The 21,964-nt window shown below is 38.7% G+C and overlaps 2 protein-coding genes across 6 annotated transcripts in view; both read left to right on the forward strand.

The window, feature by feature from the left end:
* Window positions 1–7,842, forward strand: part of KLHL2 (kelch like family member 2) — a 63,308-nt gene extending 55,466 nt beyond the window's left edge. For all 4 annotated transcript variants that reach the window (XM_068942420.1, XM_068942418.1, XM_068942419.1 and 1 more), the window contains 4 exons: window positions 1,105–1,233; window positions 5,580–5,720; window positions 5,889–6,032; window positions 6,678–7,842. In XM_068942420.1, the coding sequence (XP_068798521.1) occupies window positions 1,105–1,233; window positions 5,580–5,720; window positions 5,889–6,032; window positions 6,678–6,706 (443 nt within the window). In that variant the 3' untranslated portion in view covers window positions 6,707–7,842. The remainder of the gene's footprint in view (window positions 1–1,104; window positions 1,234–5,579; window positions 5,721–5,888; window positions 6,033–6,677) is intronic.
* A 1,209-nt stretch (window positions 7,843–9,051) lies between these two features.
* On the forward strand, window positions 9,052–17,472 carry MSMO1 (methylsterol monooxygenase 1). 2 transcript variants are annotated; one of them, XM_068942422.1, is made up of 7 exons: window positions 9,052–9,205; window positions 9,458–9,551; window positions 10,406–10,715; window positions 11,818–11,966; window positions 12,918–13,044; window positions 14,750–14,904; window positions 16,523–17,472. In XM_068942422.1, the coding sequence occupies exons 3-7, from the start codon at window positions 10,461–10,463 to the stop codon at window positions 16,728–16,730; spliced, it is 894 nt and encodes a 297-aa protein (XP_068798523.1). In that variant the 5' UTR covers window positions 9,052–9,205; window positions 9,458–9,551; window positions 10,406–10,460; the 3' UTR covers window positions 16,731–17,472. The 2 variants fall into 2 exon arrangements, with proteins under 2 accessions (XP_068798523.1, XP_068798524.1); XM_068942423.1 differs by having other exon boundaries at window positions 9,138–9,259.
* Window positions 17,473–21,964: the final 4,492 nt, after the last annotated feature.

Genomic DNA, 21,964 nt, shown 5'->3' on the forward strand with positions numbered 1-21,964 from the left:
ACTGATTTTTCTTCGCTGTTGGCATAACTGTTAACAGCAACTGTTTTTTCTTCAATGTTTTTAATAAAACTGTAAATAAATTGTTTTCTGTAATAGAAATCCTTTTCTATTTTAAATGTTGAGAACATCTTAGCTGAAATTCATATCCTGCCTGTTGTAGATTAATAAAGAGTAACCGTGAAGTATAGATCTGTCCTTAGGAAGTACTTGAAAAAAGCTATGTTGGAGGAGTATCTCTTAGTACTCTGCTGAGCAAGCTGCAGTGAAAGGTATATGTGGTCACTGTATGTGTTAGTGGCAGTACTGGAGCTCAGGCACAGGAATATATGGAAGTCAGAGCTTTAATGCTGAGTCCTGTGCACCTGAGGCAAACTGAGGAGACGCTCCCTAAAGTGTGTATGCTCTGCCTTATGCATGCCAGCAGAGCTAGAGTGCTTGGTTACAGAAGTAATAATATTATAAATCAGTCTTCAGGGATGTAGCACTGAACTTTAACTCCTGTTATCTGTGGCTGATTTTCCTGGTTACATGCTGGGGGTGATCTTAAGCGTGGTGCTGTGAATCTGCAGACTTCCATAGACAGCTTGGTGGTTAACAGGTTTGTTGTTGCTTGCATGATGTGGACCTGGGCCGGCTCCCAGGTCTTGCAACAGTTTTAGGTGTGTTTTTTTTAACTGCATAGGAACCTCCGCTGCTTCTGATCTGAAAGTATAGACCAAGTGCATAAAAGTAATTACCATCTAAATTTTTAGATGTTTCTAAGAAGCCTATTAGCTAGCTTCCAATGTTAGACATACTTAGTTTGCCTTTGGACAATTCCTAATTTAAAATAGGGTAAAGTACCTTCATATCTCACACAGGCAATTCAAAATCTTCTGAATCACGTTGTTCATATTAGATACTGGCTGCCTCTTATCTCCCTCAAATGACAAGATCTATAGGGTAATATCTTAAAACTGTTTGAAAAATAGAAACCTACAATAACTGATTGACAACAGGTGCTGATTAGTAACTACTTTGGAGAGTGACATTTCCTACTCTGCATGTGTAACAGTAGCCTACGTGCCTGAGAAACTAGTGGATTTCTGGTGGTTACTTTTCTAGGTAAGCTGTATGCTGTCGGTGGCTACGATGGGGCGTCGCGTCAGTGCCTTAGTTCAGTAGAATGCTATGATGCTAATACAAATGAGTGGAGCTATGTTGCAGAAATGAGCACTAGGCGGAGTGGAGCAGGTGAGTGCACAAGGATCAATGCTCAGAGTAAAACTGAAACAAATTGTGGTTTTAAAATGTATTTAAAAAATATAAAAGGTAAGCTAACATCTGAGCCTAATGCAATGTGTTACTCTTAGATGGCAGATATATTGCAGGTTATAATTACAGAACTGTCCTATAGAGTAAGATTCAGTCTGTTAATAGTAAACATCTTTCCTTGCTTTTTGTACTTTTTATATTCCCTCCTCTTCCCTCAACTTCTGATGTTCTTTACATACAGATTAACGTACACGCTTGTGACAATTAATGTAGTATCAGCTAAATACTGAAATTACTATCAAAATCTTCATGTCCTCGGTGAAAAAATTTCATTTCTTCAAAAACATCTCTTTGCCAGTGTAGGGCTACGTTTTTCTAATAGCGTTCTCAAGTCAACTTTACATGTGAATTGTGACTAGATTTCCACCTCTTCGGAGGACTTGTTCTGCATTCTGGTTTACTGTAGGGTGTTTTTGTCCTTGTTCATTCTTAATTTTGTATCGTTTGTTCTATCCTATTATTTCCATGTATGTACCCTTTGTTTAATCTTCACTAATTCTTCTCATCATCTGATGTTTACATCCTTTGGATATGTATAGGCTATTACATTTTATTCTCTTTATCATGTAGCCAAGGTGTATCCATTTATTTCTTCATAACTTTAAAAATCCCTTTTTATTTTGTTCTTAGTATTTTTATTCTTCTTGAAATTCTGTGTATGTCTGTTTCTCTTTAATAACATCAAAAGTGCCGGTGGTATTCTGTTCTCGTTTAATCAAATGATGCTTCCACAGCTCCAAAATGACTTTAGCACTTTCATTATCTATTTATATTATGGACTCAAGTCTCATTTACTGTTCACTGTCCTCTATTTGTCTTTTGGTGTTTCAGGTTTTTTCAACTTGCTGAAGTTGTTTTATTTCTCTGATGCGTTCACATGGACTTTTTCAAGTCAAATTGCATGATGTTATTTTTTCGCCTTTATTTCTTACCTGTTTAGGTCCCGTCCCTTTTCTGCCATGTACTCAATGATGCTTTTTAGCAACACCCTTTAAATACCTACTGGTGATTGCATTAATGTGCTTCATAATTGGAAGAGATGTTGCTACAAATAAAACTGAATTGAGTTCTAGTATGCTCAGTAGATGATTAACAGTTATCCCAACTTTTCATCTTGCCTTCCATTATTCTCTACTTATTAACTCTGAACAGTTTTTAATCTGTGTAATGATGTTTAAATTCAGTCCAAATTAATTCAACAGACATTTATAATAGTTTCAAAATCATTACTAAAATACTTAGTCTGTAATATTTCCATTATACCCATCCAAAATCAGTAACTTGATTTATCATATTACTAAAAGTAATAACTTTGTTTGCATTTTTAAACTAGAACTGTAAAGTTTATAAAGGAAACACAGTAGGTCTATAACATAGCTGTCTTGTGAAACTTCTGCTTATTTAGTTTGCATATCTCAGAAGTAAATGCTGGGTTAAAAACTGGCCAGAGTTACAGTAAGGGTACTATTAAATCCTCTTGGCTAATATTGGCAATTTTTGAGGAAAAGATATATATAAAACAGGCAAATTATTTGAATCATTATGAAGACAAATAATGTTGATGGGCTGTGACAAAGCTTCATTTTGCAGTCTGCCAACACACCCATTTTATCCGAGTGTTTAAAAAAAAATCTATTATTGCACACTGCCTTTGTCCTTGTAGCCTGTTTATATGCTAGGTATTTTTAGATTTTTTTTTTTTTTGATCTTCAATTACTTTTACAAGACTACAATTTAGTGCTTTAGATACACTAACTAGTAGAATCTTCCTGCCCCTCTCCTCCTTTCCCTCACCCTGGAGTTCAGGACCTTGCTTGTTTACTCAAGTCTCTGCTGCCTTTTGCCCTGTCCTCTCTTTTAAAAAAAGATGGGGGGGAGGAGTAAATATAGTCATTTTTTTCAGATTCATTTAACTGAGTAAAAAAATCAGTGTTCTTCAGTACCACTCTGTTAAATACATGTGAAATTATATTTGTGCTTGGGGGAGGAGTGGGTGATAATGCTAAAACCATGACTGTTGATTGAGCTTGGCTGTAGTGGCCAAATATCCCAAACCACCAGAATTGTTTCAATTGGCAATCAGTCCTAGTGTTACTGTAGGGAGTAACCAAAGAGAATCGTGTTCCTGTATTAAACCTATGGATCTCTGGTCATCTCAAGAACTTAAGCCCATCTCTTCTGTTCCTACTGCTTCAGCTTCCTCCAAAAGCAACTTCAGAGGTTAACCCTCAGTTACTCTTCTTTAGTACCAACTGCTTCTCAGTTGATCATTATGGGGACAGATCTGGTTCCGGCAAGATTTTGGGATGAGGAACTTCAAATCCAGATGTAGGCCATTTGGGAGGGATGAGAGATATAAGACAGGGTCCTGAAAAATGGGCAGGGAAGAAAAATAACAAAGGAGAACTCAGAAGACGGCAACAAGAAGATACAGACGGAAGGAGCAAGAAATAAGGTAGGACTTGGAAACTGGGTGTGGGCTTAAGGGAAAAAGACCAAAGAGGAACAGAGGACATCCTTAAAAATAAGAAGCTATCAAATAAAAGATGGCAATGTGGCAGAGGGAAAATGATGTACACTAAATAGGAAGGTTGGTAATGATAGAGGAAGATGGGGTGGGGGATAAAGTAACAATGAAGCACATTCATTCTTTACTTATCTGCCTGGTTTATATCACATTACACACTTAAACTAAAAATTTTAGCCCTCCTTCCAGTTCTGTAATGTTCAATGCTACAAAAGATGAATGTTGCATTATCCTGTCTGATAAAGTCAGATCAGAGTGGGAGAAAGAAAAGCCGTCACCTTATATGCTGTGATGCGATAGATAGAAATAATAGCAATCCAAGAGGAATTAAATTAACTGGGAGGGATGTGGGGAGATGATAGTAGTGAATATCACTGATAAAGCATTAGATCGCATGACTTATAAACTAGTGTTATGTTAAGATTTTTTTTTTGTTTTTAGATTTGCACTACTTAACTCTTCCATGTTTCTTTCCCCTCTTCCTTTAATTATTAAAATCTGTCTTTTTAATAAGAAAATTTATTTATTTCAACAGAGGTCATTTCTCTTCCCGTTTATGACTAGTCCTTAAACACAATCTTAGTGACATATTTTCAAAGCTCTTTCAGCTGGCATTTAAGTTCCAGTTTTAGGGTTTTTTTTAATTTTTACCCAGCATTTTTTCTCTGAAGGGCTTAGCTAATCTTTTATATTCCTATTTACTTTTTTACTTCCTTTTAATCTTTAATAAAGATTTTAAACTGTGCCCTTTCCCTTGGAGCCCTTTAAGAACTATATTAGCAAATAAATACATTGTACTTTAAGTTTCATAATCTTAAATGTGACATATATTAGATCTCTCAATGTACTTTCATAGTAGTGAATTTTAATGGTCTTGCCTATTCCTCGCTAGTTTTAATGCCAAAAAATTGCATTTATTAAATCTATTATGCTTGGATTATCACACGGCATTATAAAGCAGTGAATAAATAAATAGGCCTGCCTTTCTGGTTTCCCTATTACCATCTTTTCAATATGTTCAACCTAATTAGCAAGTAAATCCGGACTAGCTTTACCTTGTTCCTTCATCCCATGCTTATAGATTGATAAGCTTTTGTTGTTAAGTAAAGGAGACCCCAGAAATATTCAAACTATCCAGCACCTTTTGGATATTTTGATAACTGGAGCTTGGTTCAAGGAAGTTTGGTGTCCTCCTCCAAACCTGGAGGAGGTAGGTACTCATTGTATTCATTTATTTTTGTTTCATATATATTTATCAGGTATTCAACACTAATGTAAACACGCCTATTGTATAACGTCTACTCATTCCGCTTTTATCCTTTCTACTGTGTAGTTTTTATTTTCTAAAAATTCACTTACGCTTTATCATCACGTCAGATTTCTGTTATGCTGGCTGAGCATACTGTGTCATTTACTGTCACTTCTAATTGGTCCTAAATTTCAACAGTACTCATTTTCTGCACATCATTTTTCTCCCAAAATTTTCTAAATCTTCTGTTGCGGAACAGCGCTGGCCTTTGTATGCTGTAATATAGGTGGTCATGCAAGACATTTTGTCAGTGTCTTGCTTTAGTTACTCTCATTTTGCTTTAATGCATCTGACCCAATGTTTTCTGAAATAGTTCCTAACATTGACTAGATGGAGGATTTATGTTAGTAGACATGCTATTCATTATTCCTCCCTTTTATCAGTCATACCATTCTCTATTTAATTGTGAGTATTTTCATCTGTTTACAGGTGTTGGTGTGTTAAACAATTTATTGTATGCAGTAGGTGGTCATGATGGTCCTTTGGTAAGAAAAAGTGTTGAAGTGTATGACCCTGCTGCCAGTGCATGGAAGCAAGTTGCAGATATGAACATGTGCAGAAGGAACGCAGGTATGTACTACAGTTACTTTAAAACACTGGTAATATAATTTGGTGCACACATGCTCCTTTTTTTCTTAAATATTTATGCTGCTTTGATGTCACAGGATAGAAAACGTGCTTTCATGGCATGAACAAGCAAATTGTTAATTTTCAGAATTTATTTCCTGTCTTTTTTAGGTGTTTGTGCTGTAAATGGTCTCTTGTACGTGGTTGGAGGAGATGATGGTTCCTGTAATTTATCAACAGTGGAATATTATAATCCAACAACTGATAAATGGACAGTTGTGTCATCTTGTATGAGTACAGGAAGAAGCTATGCAGGTAATGTGTGTAATTTTTTTTAATAGACTTTTTACAGTGTATTAAACAGTAGAAAGGATAAGAAATTTGACAGAAGTATTCAGACAAAGTACTGTCCAAGATTAAACTGTGAAGATACTAGAATGGTATGAAAAATGTGATGGTTCACTCTGGCTTTAAACAATTATTCGCTAAAAAGAAAAGATGGCATTAAACTCTGTTCAAGGATGATTTAGCATTTAAGTGGTGAGTGAGAAAGAAATTTCTATTATGACTAGCCTTTTTTAATCAATAGATTTGTAATGCGTCTCAATCTGTGGGAGTCCAGTTTTGAACTTTGTTAAAAAATAGAAATGTTTCAGAGTTCTGTTCCTTTAATAATTGCAATTACTCAAATGAGTTAAGTGTATGCTTCACTGATAAGAAAAATTAAAGTAAACTGTTGAGTAATGGCTAATTTTTTCAAATCACAGAAACTTTCAGAATTTTACTGACTCGGATAACTTTCCCTCAGAGATAAATTAGCGAAAATGTAAACACTGATGTACAGTTTTTCAATTTTATGCTGGTTGTAAATTGGTATATTACATCTTTCCATATTCTTGATGATGATCTTTCTGAAAAGATACTACCTAAGGGTTTATGCCTTTTTTCCCCTCACTTTAGGTGTAACAGTTATTGACAAACCATTATGACCTGTAAAGGGATTTTCAACTTGATTATGCACTAGAAGCAGTCTTCAACAAGTGTATTTGAAGTGACTGAGTATCTAAGCACTTCTCTACTTGTAGCTGCACCTTGAGTCACAGAGAAGATGTGACTATCTACAATTACAGATGACAGATGATGAAGATTACTCTAGGTAGAAGCAATGTGTAGGATTATTCTGCAGTTGAGCAGGAGCTGATTGAATTTTTAAAGGCTAGTGGACCATTTTTTTATTGCAAGGTCTTCAAACAAAAAAAGCCACTTTCATAAGGACCAACTCATGTCAGTTATGACTGAGAAATGGATTGTCAGTGAAGAATGGTGTGTATTCTGGTGAAAGTAAATTTTTGTCTTATTTTTTCCAGAGACTAATAAATATATTTAAAGAAATGAGCTGTCAGTCTCCATAGTCGGTATTTAATCCCACCTCAGTAATTCAAGCTGGCATGGGGTAAATTTGTTTGCTTTTATAAAACTTTTGTTACATAACTATAATATGTGCATAGGTATGTGTGTGCATAAGTTGCTTTTCATTAAAAATCTTCAAAACCTGATTTTACTATTTATAATTTGGCACAGTACTTTGAATATGCCAGTACTATGTTGTAAAACAGAGTTGTATTTTTTAATATTTAACAATGCTTAACACTACTAATTTTCACTGAACGAGATTGGAGAGGGTGTAATGCTTCTTGAACAGGTATAATTTCATCTTTTTAATAAAAATGTTGTCTGTACTTATTTATGGGTTTTTTTTCTGTTCAATCTTGGTCATGTTTAGATGTTACTCCTTTCTTACCTTTTTATCCAAAAGGTGATTTGGCATGAAAATTACTGAACATTTATAATGAATGTATGAAATTAAGTTGAACTTGCATGGTATTAAGGTCTATTTATGTGTGTAACCTTAGCTGCTATTAGCTAATATCTGAATATACTGTATGTGGCCATGTTTGTAGAGCAGCTCATTTTTATTTGTTCTTGAATGGCCTCCTTTTTACATGACCAAAGTTACTGTCATATTTGAGACTTTCTTTAAATAAAAGTTTGTATATTGTTTCATAATGCCAACAAAATTGCTTAAAAGTTGTGTTTCTCAATACAAGTCTCATAAATAATTTGATATCAGTGAAGAGGTTTTTGGAGGGGAAGGGTGTTTTAAAGAGCTGAATGTGAGTGAGTTGAAGAAAATTATTGAAGTGTAGGAACTGGTAATATAAATACCACTAGTTCGCTGCTGGTTTGTTTCTGAAAGCTTTGGTCTTTAGTTAATTAAGGTAGTGGCCACATCTAATTTCTTGTGGAAAAAAATCTGAGCTGTGAAGTTAATATTAGAGTAACTGAGAGTAACTGTTCTTGACGCTGTCGGTAAAGATGCTAACGTTAAACACTACCCTCCATTTAACTGTTGGTCTTGAATGACGCGTTGTGAATTTAGGTAATACGTTTTATTTGGAACAGAAATCTTACGTCATGTTATCTGTATGGCACCGAACAAGGGCATTCCATGACATACCTTTGTATTTTAATCCTGTTTATTTAAATGAGGAAGTTTGTGTGTAGGAGCATGAAAAGAGGATGATGGCTTTGTGCATCAGTGGTTCCCGTCCCCCGCAATCGTGGGCAACCCCGTAGCAACGGCGGTTACGTTGACACAGGTACGTATCCCCCCGCGGTTTGTCCGTGAAAAGCCCACCGCACAGACCACAGTTGCGCACAGGGCTGTGCGGCTCGGGTACTGTGTTTCTTCTGTAAAAGGGGGCAATAATGCCGCATCCTACCTCACGGCCTGCAGCAGCAGTGAATTCTCTTTATTTTTACACAGAGCTGCACGCACGGCGCGGACGAAAGTAACGGCGGGGAGGAGCCAGGCATAACTGCTTCGACTGCCGCGCGGCTTCTAGCTATAACGGTGGTTTCACTCGTAAAACTGGAGGCGGGGGGGTGGGCGGGGGCGGCCCTCACACCCTCCCTTCTGCCGCGGTACTGTCCGGGCGGCGCCTGGCAGCAGCGTCTGCTTCCTCGGCCCTAACGGTCCGCGGGGCAGGGAAGAGAAGCAGTCCCGGCGGCCGCCGCCGCTTCCCACGCCCGCGGCGCCATGGCAACGGGCTGGGGCGGCGGGGAGGGGCCGCGCGCGCTTCGTCATCGTCCCGCCCCCTCCACCTCTGCCCACTGTGGCACCGATCTCCTCCTCATCACGTCTTTGACGTCACCTGGCCTCCCTCCCGCCTCATTGGCCGCCCGCCGAGATCTCACTATCCTCACTCCACCCTTTCGGCCAATCGGTGCTCGGGAGGCATAGCTCCGTCCCGGCCCTCCTCACGCCTGACTCTCCGCCGCTAACGCCGGCGCGCCAATGAGCGCCGCGCCGCGGGTTGCTCCGCGGCCAATGGGAGGGCGCCCTTGAGGGGCCGGCGGCGCTGGCGGTTGTTATTGCTGCCGCTTCCGCCGCCGCGGCGTGAGGAGCTGCCGCCGCCACCACCGAGGTGAGGAGGCGCGGGGTCCGCCGCGGGCGGCGGCCCGGGTCCCTGTCGCGGCAGGTGAAGGCGGGGAGAGGGGTCGCTGGCGGCCAGCCCTGCGGGGGCAGGCGGGGCGGGTGCGTGGGAGCTGCCGCGCGGCGCCTCGCCTCGCCGTGGGGCCGCGCTGCCGGGCGGGTCCCCACCCGCGGCGTCGAGGGCCGGCTGGGCTGGCGGCGGCGGCGGCGGCGGCTTCAGGGCCCGGCTCTCGCTTCTTCGCAGGGTCGTCGCCTATGCTCGGCGGGACGGCGGGAAGGTGTCCCCAGGCCTAGCCTTGTCTCTGGCCTCTTGCGTAGCCGGCTTCTTTTTGGGGAAGGTGAGTAACAAATCTTTCCTTTGGCACGAAGCTCGAGTCTGGAGCTTCTTTACTAACTGCTGTGCTGTATCAGCTATTAATAGAAGTAACATTGCTTTTATGGTGCTGTTATAAAGAAAAACGATCGTTGATGTTGTTCGTTATTGAACTGGCTGTATTCCTTGTGTTGGATCTTTTTCCAAGTGTACTAACGGGGCTAGGCTTTTTGGGACTCACCAAGGTCCCAGTCTTGTGAATTCCACACGCGTTTGAGAGTGGAAGGTAAGAAAAACACCCACCTTGCTCCTGCAGAAATGGGAGAAGGTCTGACCACCTGTGGGAATGCTGCCTCTCTGCTTTCTGACTTGCGAAAGGGTGGATTGCCCTCAACCCAGCTGCAATCCAAAAGCTGGTTAAAGTAGTTGATATGGTACAGACACGAAACTGACGATTGCAGGGTTGTCTTTTGTGCTGAGGTTGTTTGCGTGGAGTCTGGCTCACAGGTAGGAAAAGAACAAGCTTGGATAAACAACAAATCGTGAGGCACTGTTCAACTTTGAAATCTATTTTGAGCCCTCCTTTGCTCTTTACTAAAAGTATACAACTTTTATGCAGCTTCTCTGTAAATGAAACTGTAAATAAAATTGGGTAATAAAAAACCTAATATTTCATCATGCTTTTTCTGCCTTGAGCTAATTTTAAAACTTGAGAGCCAGCTGATGCGCAGTGCATTTTTAACCTTTATTCTTTCACACTGATTTATATAAAGAGAACCTGTGTTTCTCTTGCCCCAAACTAGGTAAAAGTTAAGATCGGTAATGGTTTTTCAGGTGATACTGCTTCTCGTTCAAATTTTATTTTCTCAAAATTTGCAGGTTGTTTATAGGCGACTGTAGAAGAACTGTAACTGTGATGTTTTATGTTTGAACAATGGCAACGAACGATAGCGTTGATATCTTGAATTCTGCTTACCTGGCAGTGGAGTATATAGACTCTTTCTTGCCTGATAATCCACTGCAGCAACCATTTAAAAATGCTTGGAACTACATGCTGGATAACTACACAAAGTTCCAGATTGCGACCTGGGGATCACTTATAGTTCATGAAGCTTCATACTTCTTGCTCTGTGTACCTGGATTTATCTTCCAGTTTATACCGTACATGCAAAAGTATAAAATTCAACAGGTAAGACAAAACTGTGAACTGCACGCTTCCTGATTTCTCTTCTAACATACAAAGTAGGGATAACTGCCGTATATTAATTTCTGATTTAGATGAGCACAGGTTCCTCTCTATCACTGTGGACATCTTGGAAGTGACAGGGAAAAACTGCAACGTGCAGGAAGAGAGAAGTGAATTTGGGGAAGGAAAGGGAGGGAGGGGGTCCTATCTGCCATGGTGTTAGAGAGAGAACAGGAGGTGTTGGTCTTTATACTAGAGAAGTTAAATATCCTCTAGGCAAGTTTATGAGAAAGACCTCTGTAAGGTACAGTAGTGTCGTGGTAGCTTGTAGTAGAGATGGGAGTTAGTATTGTGAAAGAATACTTTCACATGGTGAACTTACCCGGTGTTGAGACTTGATAGCAAGGGTCTGTCTCTTTTAAAGTTTCTCCATATACGTCCTCTTGAAAGGATTTTGAAGTGTTTTAATAGTGGAGAAGGCTTGGGATGGGCTGCCTGCTTCTAACTGGATTTTGAACATTAATAAGTGGCAAATGCACATCCAGTATGCAGAGATGATTGTTTCCCCCCAGTTCCTTTAACTCTACTTGTAATGTGAAGTTGAAACAATACTAGTTTTTGAAATTATTGCAGTAATTGGTAATACAGCTGCCTGGAAAAAAATGGATGTTCTTGGATAGATTTCACGTGCTTAGGATAATACTAAAATATGAAGCGGAGACGCTCATCATTTTGAGCAGATATGATCTGCTTCCCTTTTGTACTCCACATCCCCTTAAGAACTATCTAACAGTTTAGTTTTTGGCTTTTCATGTAAATCGTGGGATGAGCAAGAAAGGACATATTTTTGCTATTCAAAAACATCTTGAAAATTTACGATGATAAAACTTTCTTAAGAAACGTTCTTTGTCAGGGTTGGTCTGTCAGCTGTTAAGAGACTTTATCAAGCAGCAGAATTCTCTCTAGCAGAGTAGCAACGCACGTAAGTTAATAAAGTCTCTAAATTGCTATATCATCTTAAACTGCTTACAAAGTTGTTTCGCGGCACTTCAAATTCATGCTATGAAAGTATGTAACGGAACTCTCTCTTTCTGCTTCCTTCTAGGATAAACCAGAAACGTGGGAAAAGCAGTGGAAGTGTTTCAAAACACTCATCTTCAATCATTTTTTCATTCAGCTGCCTCTGATCTGTGGTACCTATTACTTCACAGAATATTTTAACATCCCATATGAGTGGGAGGAAATGCCTAGATGGTAGGTAGATATTTCTTGTTTGTTGATACTGAATTGCATACAGCTGGAGGCAGAATGTTTGAAAAATAGTGTCATTAACTCGAATGTACTGTAACTTGACTTTTTTTGGTCTGTAAACTGTTTGTTAATTTTGTATCTGTTGGTGCTTAACTGGTGCAAGAGCTAGTTGGAGCTTTCTAGAGGGTTTTTTTTTTTTTTTTTTTCAAATGATCCCAAATTCTTCAGAGACGAGGAGGATTAAGAGGGAGCTGTGGAGGCAAAGCAAAACTGATGATGGCTTGGATTAGATATTGGACTTTGTGTGTGTTTTTGTTTAGTTCAACATGTTCTGATTTTCTGTGACTTCGATTAAGTATTTATTTCCTCCACCCTGTTATTTTATTTCATAACAGCAGTGTATTGCTCAAGGGAGAGAAGGCATCTACTGCTTCTCATTCACCTTTTTGTTCTAACAATTAATACACTTAATTAATACACTTTTACACAATTAATACACTTTTAAACAAAACCAAATCTAGCTAAAAGTGCCTTTTGTTTTCTTTTTTCCTGAAGTTGTTCTTTACAGTAGTAGGTCGTCTTTCTCGTAATGTTATTTTTATCTCTGGTTCAGATGCAGTTCTGTCTTTGTGTATCTAGGTCTTAGACTGACTGCAGGTGTTCATCATACTCTGTGTGGTACTGAAATGACGAATAATAACTTGTTCTACTGCATGCTTAACTCACTTCAGCATGTGAACTGATGAGCTGATAGGTACAAAAGCTAACGTACTTGGTGATTAATATTTTTAGTATGTTAAATAGGTAGTGCCAATGCACTGTTATTCATTCAGTAGTAATATGTGATATTTCCCAGGTATTTCCCACCCTTATTAGCATATAAACTACTTTATCTTTCAGGATTGTGCATAAGCTAATATGTTCTATAACTAACAGTTCTTCCGCTGTTTAAAGGTATGTTCTACTTGCCCAGTGTTTTGGATGTGCCATCATTGAGGATGCCTGGCACTATTTCCTGCATAGATTGCTGCATCACAAGAGAATATACAAGTACATCCATAAAGTTCACCATGAGTTTGTAGTATGTATTCCTTGAATTCTTTCAAATTGTTTTTAATACACGCAGTTTCATACAGCTTATTTAAAGGTAATATTTGAATGCCTTCAGGCTTCTGTATCCTTTTGGCAGTGGGATAGATGTCTTTTCTTGAGCTCTTTGACAAAAGCAGTCATCCATTTTGTTTCTGAAAACATGCGTAGTTTTATTTCATTTAATGAGACTGAAAAAATTGTACCCAAGTCTTGGCTGAAGTTTGATCATATCCATTGAGCTAGGTGAAAGCAAGCTTTGTAAAAGTATTTTTGATATCTGTTGTTAGGGGAGTGAGGGAGGAATGTATGTTTCTAGTTCCGATTTGTTTGTCAGTTCTCCGACATCTAGGGTGTTACCCAGAATTTACTAGTGCCCAGGACGCTTTCTGTACAGGCTGTTCCTGAACTGCCTGAGTGTCTCTGCCATATGCTCAGGACGTTTGATCTAGGAAGGGATCATACCTTGCGTATGGGTCTCTGGAAGCGCTGCAGTCATTTTTGTGATGTTGTATCAAGCGGGCAGTGCAACACAGAGATTTTTGGGTGCGTTTGTCGCTCTCGGTGCTGACCCTGAGCACGAGGTAATGAGCCCTGCCTGACTGGAGGTGGCGCTGTTGTGAAGCAGCCAGGGTCCGGCAGTGCTTGCATCCTGTAGTCAGTATGGCCGTCTTTAGGCGGCGATGTTTCTGGGTCACAGGAGTCAGGTGCAACTGCATTTGTGTGCTACTTTGGTTCAGTTTGTAAGTTGTATAAACTGCAGGCTACTGTGTCTCGGGCGGTTTATATGGACTGCAGATAACAGAGAGCATGATGTTAATTAACGCATGCATATGTGTATACATCTGCAGCAGCAGCTGCCATTTTCCTTCTGATCTCGGCAGCCCCTCAGGTCTCTAGCAGGAACAGCTTCTGGATGTTTTTCTTGTGAGAATTAGGAGTTCATGTGGAAGGAGTCTGTAGGCTAATAGCTATTTTACTAAAAACAAACCTTGATAATAAAAGGTTTAAAACCTTCCTTAAGCCAAAATGCCCTTTATTTTTTTTCAGATAAGCAAGCTTATAGCCTTCAGTATTATGGAATGTTTTTGTACACCAAATGTAGAAATGACTGTTTAGTGTATATATATCTAAAGGAAAGAAAATGCTTTATTTCAATGTTACAATAAAATTTTGTACTGTAAGAACTTATAAAGTGTCAGAGATGAGTGTTTTTTATTTTCTGTTATTGTTGGTGGTTCTACATTTTTTTGAATTTCTGAGTGAATTATGACTCTGAGAACATTTGAGTTTCCTTTCACTTCTTCTCCTTCTAAACCTAGAATTACAGCAAAGCTGATAGGACCTTGCCAAACCCTTTAATATTCTTGAAATATCTCTTTGGCTTGAAGTAGTGGTAATCCTAAATAACACTTTGAACAGTTGTGGTGAAGTTTTTGGAATCATTAATTGATTCATAACCCTTATGAGCTTGGAATACCGTTTTCTGTTTTAACCAATGGGGAGCTGAACACCTATGTTAAAGGCCCTTGCTCAGTCCATTTCCTCTGTCCCCAAGATATTTCTGCACATCCTGTTGCAGTATTGTGGGATGATAGGAAGAGGAGTCTTACAAAATGGTGAATCTGGTTTGAGGTGTAGAAATTTGAAAATGGTAACTGTTTCTTTCTCTCTCTCTCTTTTTTTTTTTTCGGTAGTCTCCCTTTGGAATGCAAGCAGAATATGCACATCCTCTGGAAACGCTTATCCTTGGAACTGGCTTTTTTATTGGAATTGTTGTTTTCTGTAACCATGTGATTCTTCTGTGGGCATGGGTAATATGTCGCCTGATGGAAACCATTGATGTACACAGGTGAAATCTTCATTGCTTTTTAATACTTTTTCTCCCTAAGTCTATTTTAAAATTAACTGGCTCTTCTTCCACTGAGCTTTCTACTGTTTCTTTTGCACTGAAGTGCTTTTATGCATATTGTAAAGAAATTGATGCATGTGTACCACCTTCTAGACTTTCTCTGCAGTACCACCACTAGCAGGTGATACAGTATGAACAGTAATACTGTTTTCTATTTTTAAGCTGTGTTAATATCAAATCTTGTTGATTGAAAGAGTGTAGATTGTCAACTACAGTGTCTTGAAGAGGGCCACAAATGCTGGGTATATCATTATGATGGTTGATCTGATGCTTGATGTTTGATATCTAGTATATAAATCATCTTGTGCATATTAGAATACTACTATTGACTACTTAAAAAAAAAAAATCAGAATTGGTTGAAGAGACTTCTTGTCTTTGTAGTAAAAGTATAATTTCAGATTTGGCTCCTAAATGGTAGTACAAATCCCAGTAGGCTTAGCTAGGTTCATCTGTGAATGAGTGTGCTTATATTCTTGTGCTTGGGAGAGGGAAAGTTAGAGTTAATTTTTAAAGTGCTAGTATCATACTTAACTTTGTATCAGTAAATACAGCATTAAGCATATAGTATTTTATTTTAAGCTGATTTTCAAGTGCTTTAGTACAACGTGAGCTACTAACCAACTCATTGTACAAATCATTGGTATTTTGGTAATCTTTTGGTTATAGATTGAGAAGTACAGGCTGTAGCGTACCATTGATTGATGAAAAATAGGAATCTCCTGTGGCAATTATGATTTCAGTTTGCTGTCCATATGAGGTGTTTATAACAAATTATCTTTTGCTCTCCCCGCTAGGTAGTGGTAGGATGCTTTCCGGTACTACTAAGCAACAGAGTTGAAAACTCTTTAAAGCAAACTGTTCTGGTTTTAATATGACTCTGATTTTATATTTTGAATTTTAAAACATGAAATATTTAAACATTAAGCTGAAAATAATTAAGAATAGAAGTATTACAAGCTTGGCTCAGCATGTCTTCTCCTTTCAGTCACCAAATTAATCTGCCTTTCTTTAAGGGAGGACTTTAACAGCAACTCAAACAGCTGTAGCTGATTTGAGATGATGTTTGATGAGCAGCTGAGATAACATTAATAGCTTGCTGATACTAAAAGATAGTTTTAATTTTTGTTTCTTCCAGCAGCCCTTGAGCCAGCTGGATCTGCCAAACCAGTAGGAAGTCATCCACTGTAATCTTCTAGGTGTCTTGCTTAGATTTTTTTTTTTGGGGGGGTGGGGAGGAGGGCTTAATAAACTGACATGAAGAGATCAGCAAGTGCCAAAGCCAATGTGGGATAGTTTACAGAAGCATTTGGCTAAGATAGAAGGTGGTTTTGTTTTTCGTTTCTTCTTGTAGAAGCAATGAACTTTTGTTTTACCTCATTTTGTGGAACTGCTCACTGTAATTCTTCTGTTAAGCCAGTTTTAAGGTGATTGCTTCCGGGCCTTAGAATATTTAAAAAAAAAAAAATCTGTTTTCTAAAAAGGACAAGTTATAGTCTATATATTTTAGTTTGGAAAAAAACCTTACTACAATTCCTTTTTTTTTCCCCTCCCCTATAGTGGCTATGATATTCCTCTGAATCCTCTTCATTTGGTGCCTTTCTATGCTGGGGCCCGTTTTCACGATTTCCATCACATGAACTTTATCGGCAATTATGCTTCAACCTTCACATGGTGGGACAGATTCTTTGGTACAGACTCTCAATTCATTGCCTATAAAGAAAAAGAGAAGAAACAGCAGCTCCTCACAAAAAAGAAGGCTGACTAAACTCCCAGTGTGCACATTCTGATGCTAATACTGGTAGTCAACTTTTGCTTTTCTTTAAAGCAAAATAGTGATGAGGTATTAAGCATAAGTCTTGTTCCTTGGCTACTAGGTGGTAGGGAAAAGCTGCTAATGACACTGCAGTCTCTTCCTAATGGGAATGCTTTCTATTTTATACGTAAGTACTGCATATATATTTTAACTACAGATTTAAAGATGATGCAAAAAATCTTAGGTTACGTGGGTCCATTTGTTTGCAGGAATTTTATTCAATTTTATCTTTAACATTGCCCACTTTGGATGCAGGTAAAATTGTAAGTGTACACTGAAATTGGACTTTTAAAAAATATATATTCTCAAATTTTTAATATCAAATAGCAGAAAATATGAATTGGTATCAGCACTATATTATTTACATAATAGGTAAAATTTGCTTAAAACCAAAACATCTGTTAATAAGGAGCTTGGGCAAGCCTTTTGCACACTGAATAACGCAAACTGTTAATACCAGAAGAGCTGGCTAAATGTTAGCAGAGACATTCCTGATTTTGATTTATTACATTATTTTAAATAAAAAGGATAGAAACTTTTATTTGGAGAAACCATTTTTGCTGCTCTTTGACATTGCTCTGTCAGTGTAATTAGCATTTACATTACATTCCTTTCTGTGTGTTGTAATTTGCTGAACTGACTTCTTGCTATATTTGCACTTGTGACTGATGAAATAAATGTGGTTTTGGTTTGAGGTGTGTATTATACCTTTCATATGTTTTTTTAATACAAAACTGACAAAAACCGTAGGATGTGGTGTATTACTCTCTTCATTAATGAAGAAGGATTATTTCTATAAGTAGCTTTCAAAACGGTTTACAGCTGGAATGGTTTTGTGGAGACAGCAGTAAGAAATAGAAGCTGAGAACCTCTTGTAAACTCTGCCTGTTTTATGTTTTGAAGGACTTAACTACATGCAGCTACTCAGTGCAGCTGCAACTCTTGAGCCAAGCACGCTCTCAATTTAGGCTACTGCTTTTACAAACCAGAATCTTAACATCTAGCAGTTGACTTGCATTACTGAGACAAGCAGAATTCTAGTATTGTTGAATCTCCTTTTAAACATTTGTTTGTGTGTTGCACAAAAGTAACAGTGACAGTATTTAGGGCTAAATCCTCATAAAGATCTTCCAGCTTGCATGTTAATTTGTCTGCTACTCTTTGGACTTCAGATACCACTTTATCTACCCTAGAAATACTTCAGAGATGCTTGCAGCTTTTCCTTACTTAAGACCACTCAAATCCTAATGCTGCTTCACATGCAATCTTGTGTAATCCTCAAAACAGGCACTCCTAGGAAAGTACACATTGAATATCATTAGCTCCTCTGTTTTATTAGAAGCCCAAACAGAATGATTGGAATATTACTTGAGATGTGATAGAGGTTCACGTTCCTCTTTGGCACGTGTTTGGTGGTACCTTTTTTTTCTTTTGTCTCTTCCCCTGTTGAATGTGGTTAAGTGAGATTCTTTTTCTTGTGCTCCCTCTTCCCCTTGCCTCAAAAATGAAGCAAAAAGACTCGACTATGGCAGGTGACTAGAAGTTGAAATCTCTCAGTTGTTCAGTTTTAGCAGGGACTTGTACCTAGGATTTCCTGAGCCCGTATGCACTACCAGCCTAAACTAGCGAGCCATTCTGACAGCTTATTGTAAGCACAGGGTATGCTTACACCAGTGATGAAGGACACTTCACCCAGTGCGATAGAAAGACTGCTGAAGTGATTGAAGAGCTAAAAAAGCTGAGTCACCATCAGGTTTTAAATGGGTTTAGCATTACCTGCTGGGTAGCTCCTCTTTAAACTTGTTTCCTATGAAACTATCCTTGATGCTGCATTTATTGCATGAGGAAGCAGTGTCCGGCCTGAGAACAGATTCCTATAGGTGGCAGAGCACTCCAGCCAAATGGCTGAGGTGAGTTCTGCATCTAGGAAGACCATGGAAACGTACACTGTTTTTGTTTATTTAAAAGACAACTTCCCCCATTACAAGAGAGGAGGAAAATTCTAATCAAAATCCTGATGCTGTGCCACTATATACAAGGTGCAAGAGAAACACTGATTTTAAGTAATAATGAGATTTGGACGGGGAGCAGGTTGGTTGGTTTATTTGTTTGTTTGGTCAGTTGCATCTGCCCGTTTGTAGTCTAGGCTTGTGTTCTGGTCAATTTGTCTCAAAACCTAGGGTGGAAAAGTAGGGTAAACTAGCGTTTCTTTGCTGTATTTGTATTGTAAGCTACAGCAAGTTTTTCATATAGCTTTGGCTAAAAGTGCATAGCTATTTTCTTTGAGTGGAAGGTGCTGTCCTTAAATCAAAGGTGACTATTCTTAAGCATCCATTATTCATTTAATTCTTCAATTGCATATTGCTTTTTTTTCTAGTATGCAAGCTACAGTAGTTTCTTGCATTACTAAAATTAACCTGTTCTACACGTAAAAATTCATTCCCTTGCTGTGCTACTGTGCAAAACCTTATAATTTAAAAAAAATCAGTTCATTCACGTTATCAAATTCTGTAAGTTAAGAATTCTCTTAACATCAAATGTAGATGGGCTACCACAGTGTCTGTCTGCTTTTCGGTGCAGTGCGTTTTGTCCACCATAATAATAAGCTTCTTTGTAGCATATAAATGCTGATTTCTCTATACAAACCCTCTGCACGCCACCTCCCGTCATGTGAGTAGTTGTAACGCTAGGTAACGTTCAAGTTTATTGCTTCATTGACTCAATCACTCTCCCCGTTCAATAGCTGAAGAATGCAATATTTCTCAAAAATTAAAATATTGACCAACTCTATTTAAAAGAGTGTATTCGTTTTTACAGCTCTAGATTAGGTTTGGATTGCATGATAAGCATGGATTTACAAAATACAATTTATTTTTAATAGCAAAACAAGTATTTAGGCTTAGAGATGTTGCCCTATTCTTTACACTACCTATCTGTGAGAACATTGGTCGAAGAAAGATTCCTGTGGTATGTGCATATGCTGCCCATGAGTCTGAAGAAATGATACTAAGTTATTGGTAAATGTGAGTATGAGAGAACTCGGAAGTGAATCTATGACTGAATTATCTGGGCTGCCTCAAACAGCATCATGTAATGACACGTAAGTTACTAACAGGTTATGGAAAAAATGATGTATTAAAGATGTGGCACATGTAATAATATTACAATAAGGCTTCAAACTTCCTGATAAATTCAATAATTGCTCCATATCTGATGCCAAATTCCATATTGTGGAACGACTAGAAAAAGCTAGAGCTAGCTTAAGGATGGCTGTGCCTCACCAGAACCAAGATCCATGTAGCCCCGTGTCCTGGTCATTAACATACCCAGCGAAAGAGAAAAAGGCAGGTACGCAGCAAGCCTCTTCCTGAATGTTTTCCCAGTCAGGTTTCCTGAGGTGGAGCTGGTATCTTTGTATTTTAAAGTCTTTAAAGATGTTTTATTTCATGAATTAATGCAGACATTTTTTGTAAATCTCATTACGACAATATTCTGCAGGAAGGAGTACCACAGCTTAACGGACCAGTCAAGTTTTTTTTCCCCACAAGCTGCATTCTCAGCCTCCTGGCCAGCTTATGCAACTCACGCTGTTTGCTATGTTGTTCCTCCACCACCGTAATTTTTTAACCCACTGCATAGCTTCAGATTTGACAGGTAAGGATCTAAAAGATGCTGAATCTCTACATTTCAGTTGACAGGGTTAATAAGCAATAATGCCAAGCTAATGCACCCATTGAGAGATGGGCTGCAGCATAAACTCAAAAAGTTGTTAGCTGACAAGAAAAACGATGAACTTGTGTGCATGGTAGAGCAGCCGCTGTGCACTCTTGCTGAGTGGGATATCTGAGGATGTTGGAGAGAGCTGGAGATACTGTAGGAGCCTGTAGGGATTAAGGACCCCCTAAGGTGGGGGAGGAAAGGGGATAGAGCTATTTCAGTGGATAGGGGGAAAGATAGTAGCTATGGAAAAAGGTAAGATTGTTGTAGTAAGATGTTGAAAAGCACAGATCATAATTTATGGAAAAAAACAGGTTCTGATGTTCACAGTGATTTATCCTTTTGCCAGCATGTATTTTGATGGAAATTGTTATGAAATGGAGTTGGTGTAAGCAAGGCTTAACTAGCTTATGTTTATGAGAAGAGATACTAAATACCGAGGTAAGAGCTCTCTCTTCCTGGCTTACATGTCCCTGGTTAATATATGAGGTTTTATGATGGTATTTTAATTCTTCTGGTTATGGATTTTACTTTTCTGTGATTTTTTGGGTCTTTTTTATTATTTATTTATTTTGTACTTGCTTGGAAGAGTGACATTACCTTGTGGATAGACCGAAGAATTGTTCCTGCTGTAGTACCTGTGTACTTTATTTTTTTCCAGTGAACCTACTATCATGCTGTATGAAAACCTCATTTATTTTTCTCTCCTGATAAAGTAATTTGATTCAGCCTAAGAAGCAAAGAAGTGTGTATTTCTGGCTTCTTGAGGGAGGCTGACATTTGTTGAAGACAGAACTTGCCAGATTCAGCATTAGTCAAGACTGTGAGCCAGCCAGTTGCTTGGACCCTTAGTCATTTTCGTTGTCTAAGAAAATACATTTTTTGGAGTCATGAGAAAATAAAACCTGAAAAAGCTGCTTGCATGTTGTGGCTGAGCCAAACTGATGGTTCCTCACTCTGGGAGGAGGAGGAGGACATCTCGATCCTCCTTTTTGATGCTTCCAGCTACTTTCTCTTGTTCTGTGCTGGTCTCCTCTGACTGTTTAAAGCTGACTGAATTTTCTAACCTGCCTGCTATTCACCTGCACACACACACCCAGTTAGTTTTCTGCCAGATGGGTGAGTTGACTTGGTTTGTCAAGCAGTCTGCTCTCAGCTAGATAAGCTGTGGGAGCAAATGGCCAGGAACAGAAAAGGAAGGAAAAATGGACTGCTCCCTTTTGACAGTTGGAAAGTTGTTAGATCTACTCGAGTCGTATCATGAAACCACCCTGCCACGTAGGACTTGGAAAAGTCTAATAGTGACTAATTCCTGTTAGGTATATGTATTCAAGACTTCTGGTTACTGCTTCGTAATGTTGAAACAGCTGCCATGTTTTGCTGACCGAGTTGTTTTTTCTAACGCAGTTGTTTCCATAGTGGACGTGACCTCTTTAACCAGGTTTCAAAGACTGCCATTAATCCTCTTT

The sequence above is a fragment of the Struthio camelus genome, chromosome 4, assembly GCF_040807025.1.
Source record: "Struthio camelus isolate bStrCam1 chromosome 4, bStrCam1.hap1, whole genome shotgun sequence".
Taxonomy (NCBI): domain Eukaryota; kingdom Metazoa; phylum Chordata; class Aves; order Struthioniformes; family Struthionidae; genus Struthio; species Struthio camelus.

Excerpts from the sequence above, each read along its gene's own strand:
- MSMO1 (XM_068942422.1), top strand. The coding sequence starts at position 10,461 with ATGGCAACGAACGATAGCGTTGATATCTTGAATTCTGCTTACCTGGCA. Across the intron at positions 10,716-11,817 it reads AAAAGTATAAAATTCAACAG|GATAAACCAGAAACGTGGGA; the intron begins GTAAGACAAAAC and ends GCTTCCTTCTAG. Across the intron at positions 13,045-14,749 it reads AAGTTCACCATGAGTTTGTA|TCTCCCTTTGGAATGCAAGC; the intron begins GTATGTATTCCT and ends TTTTTTCGGTAG.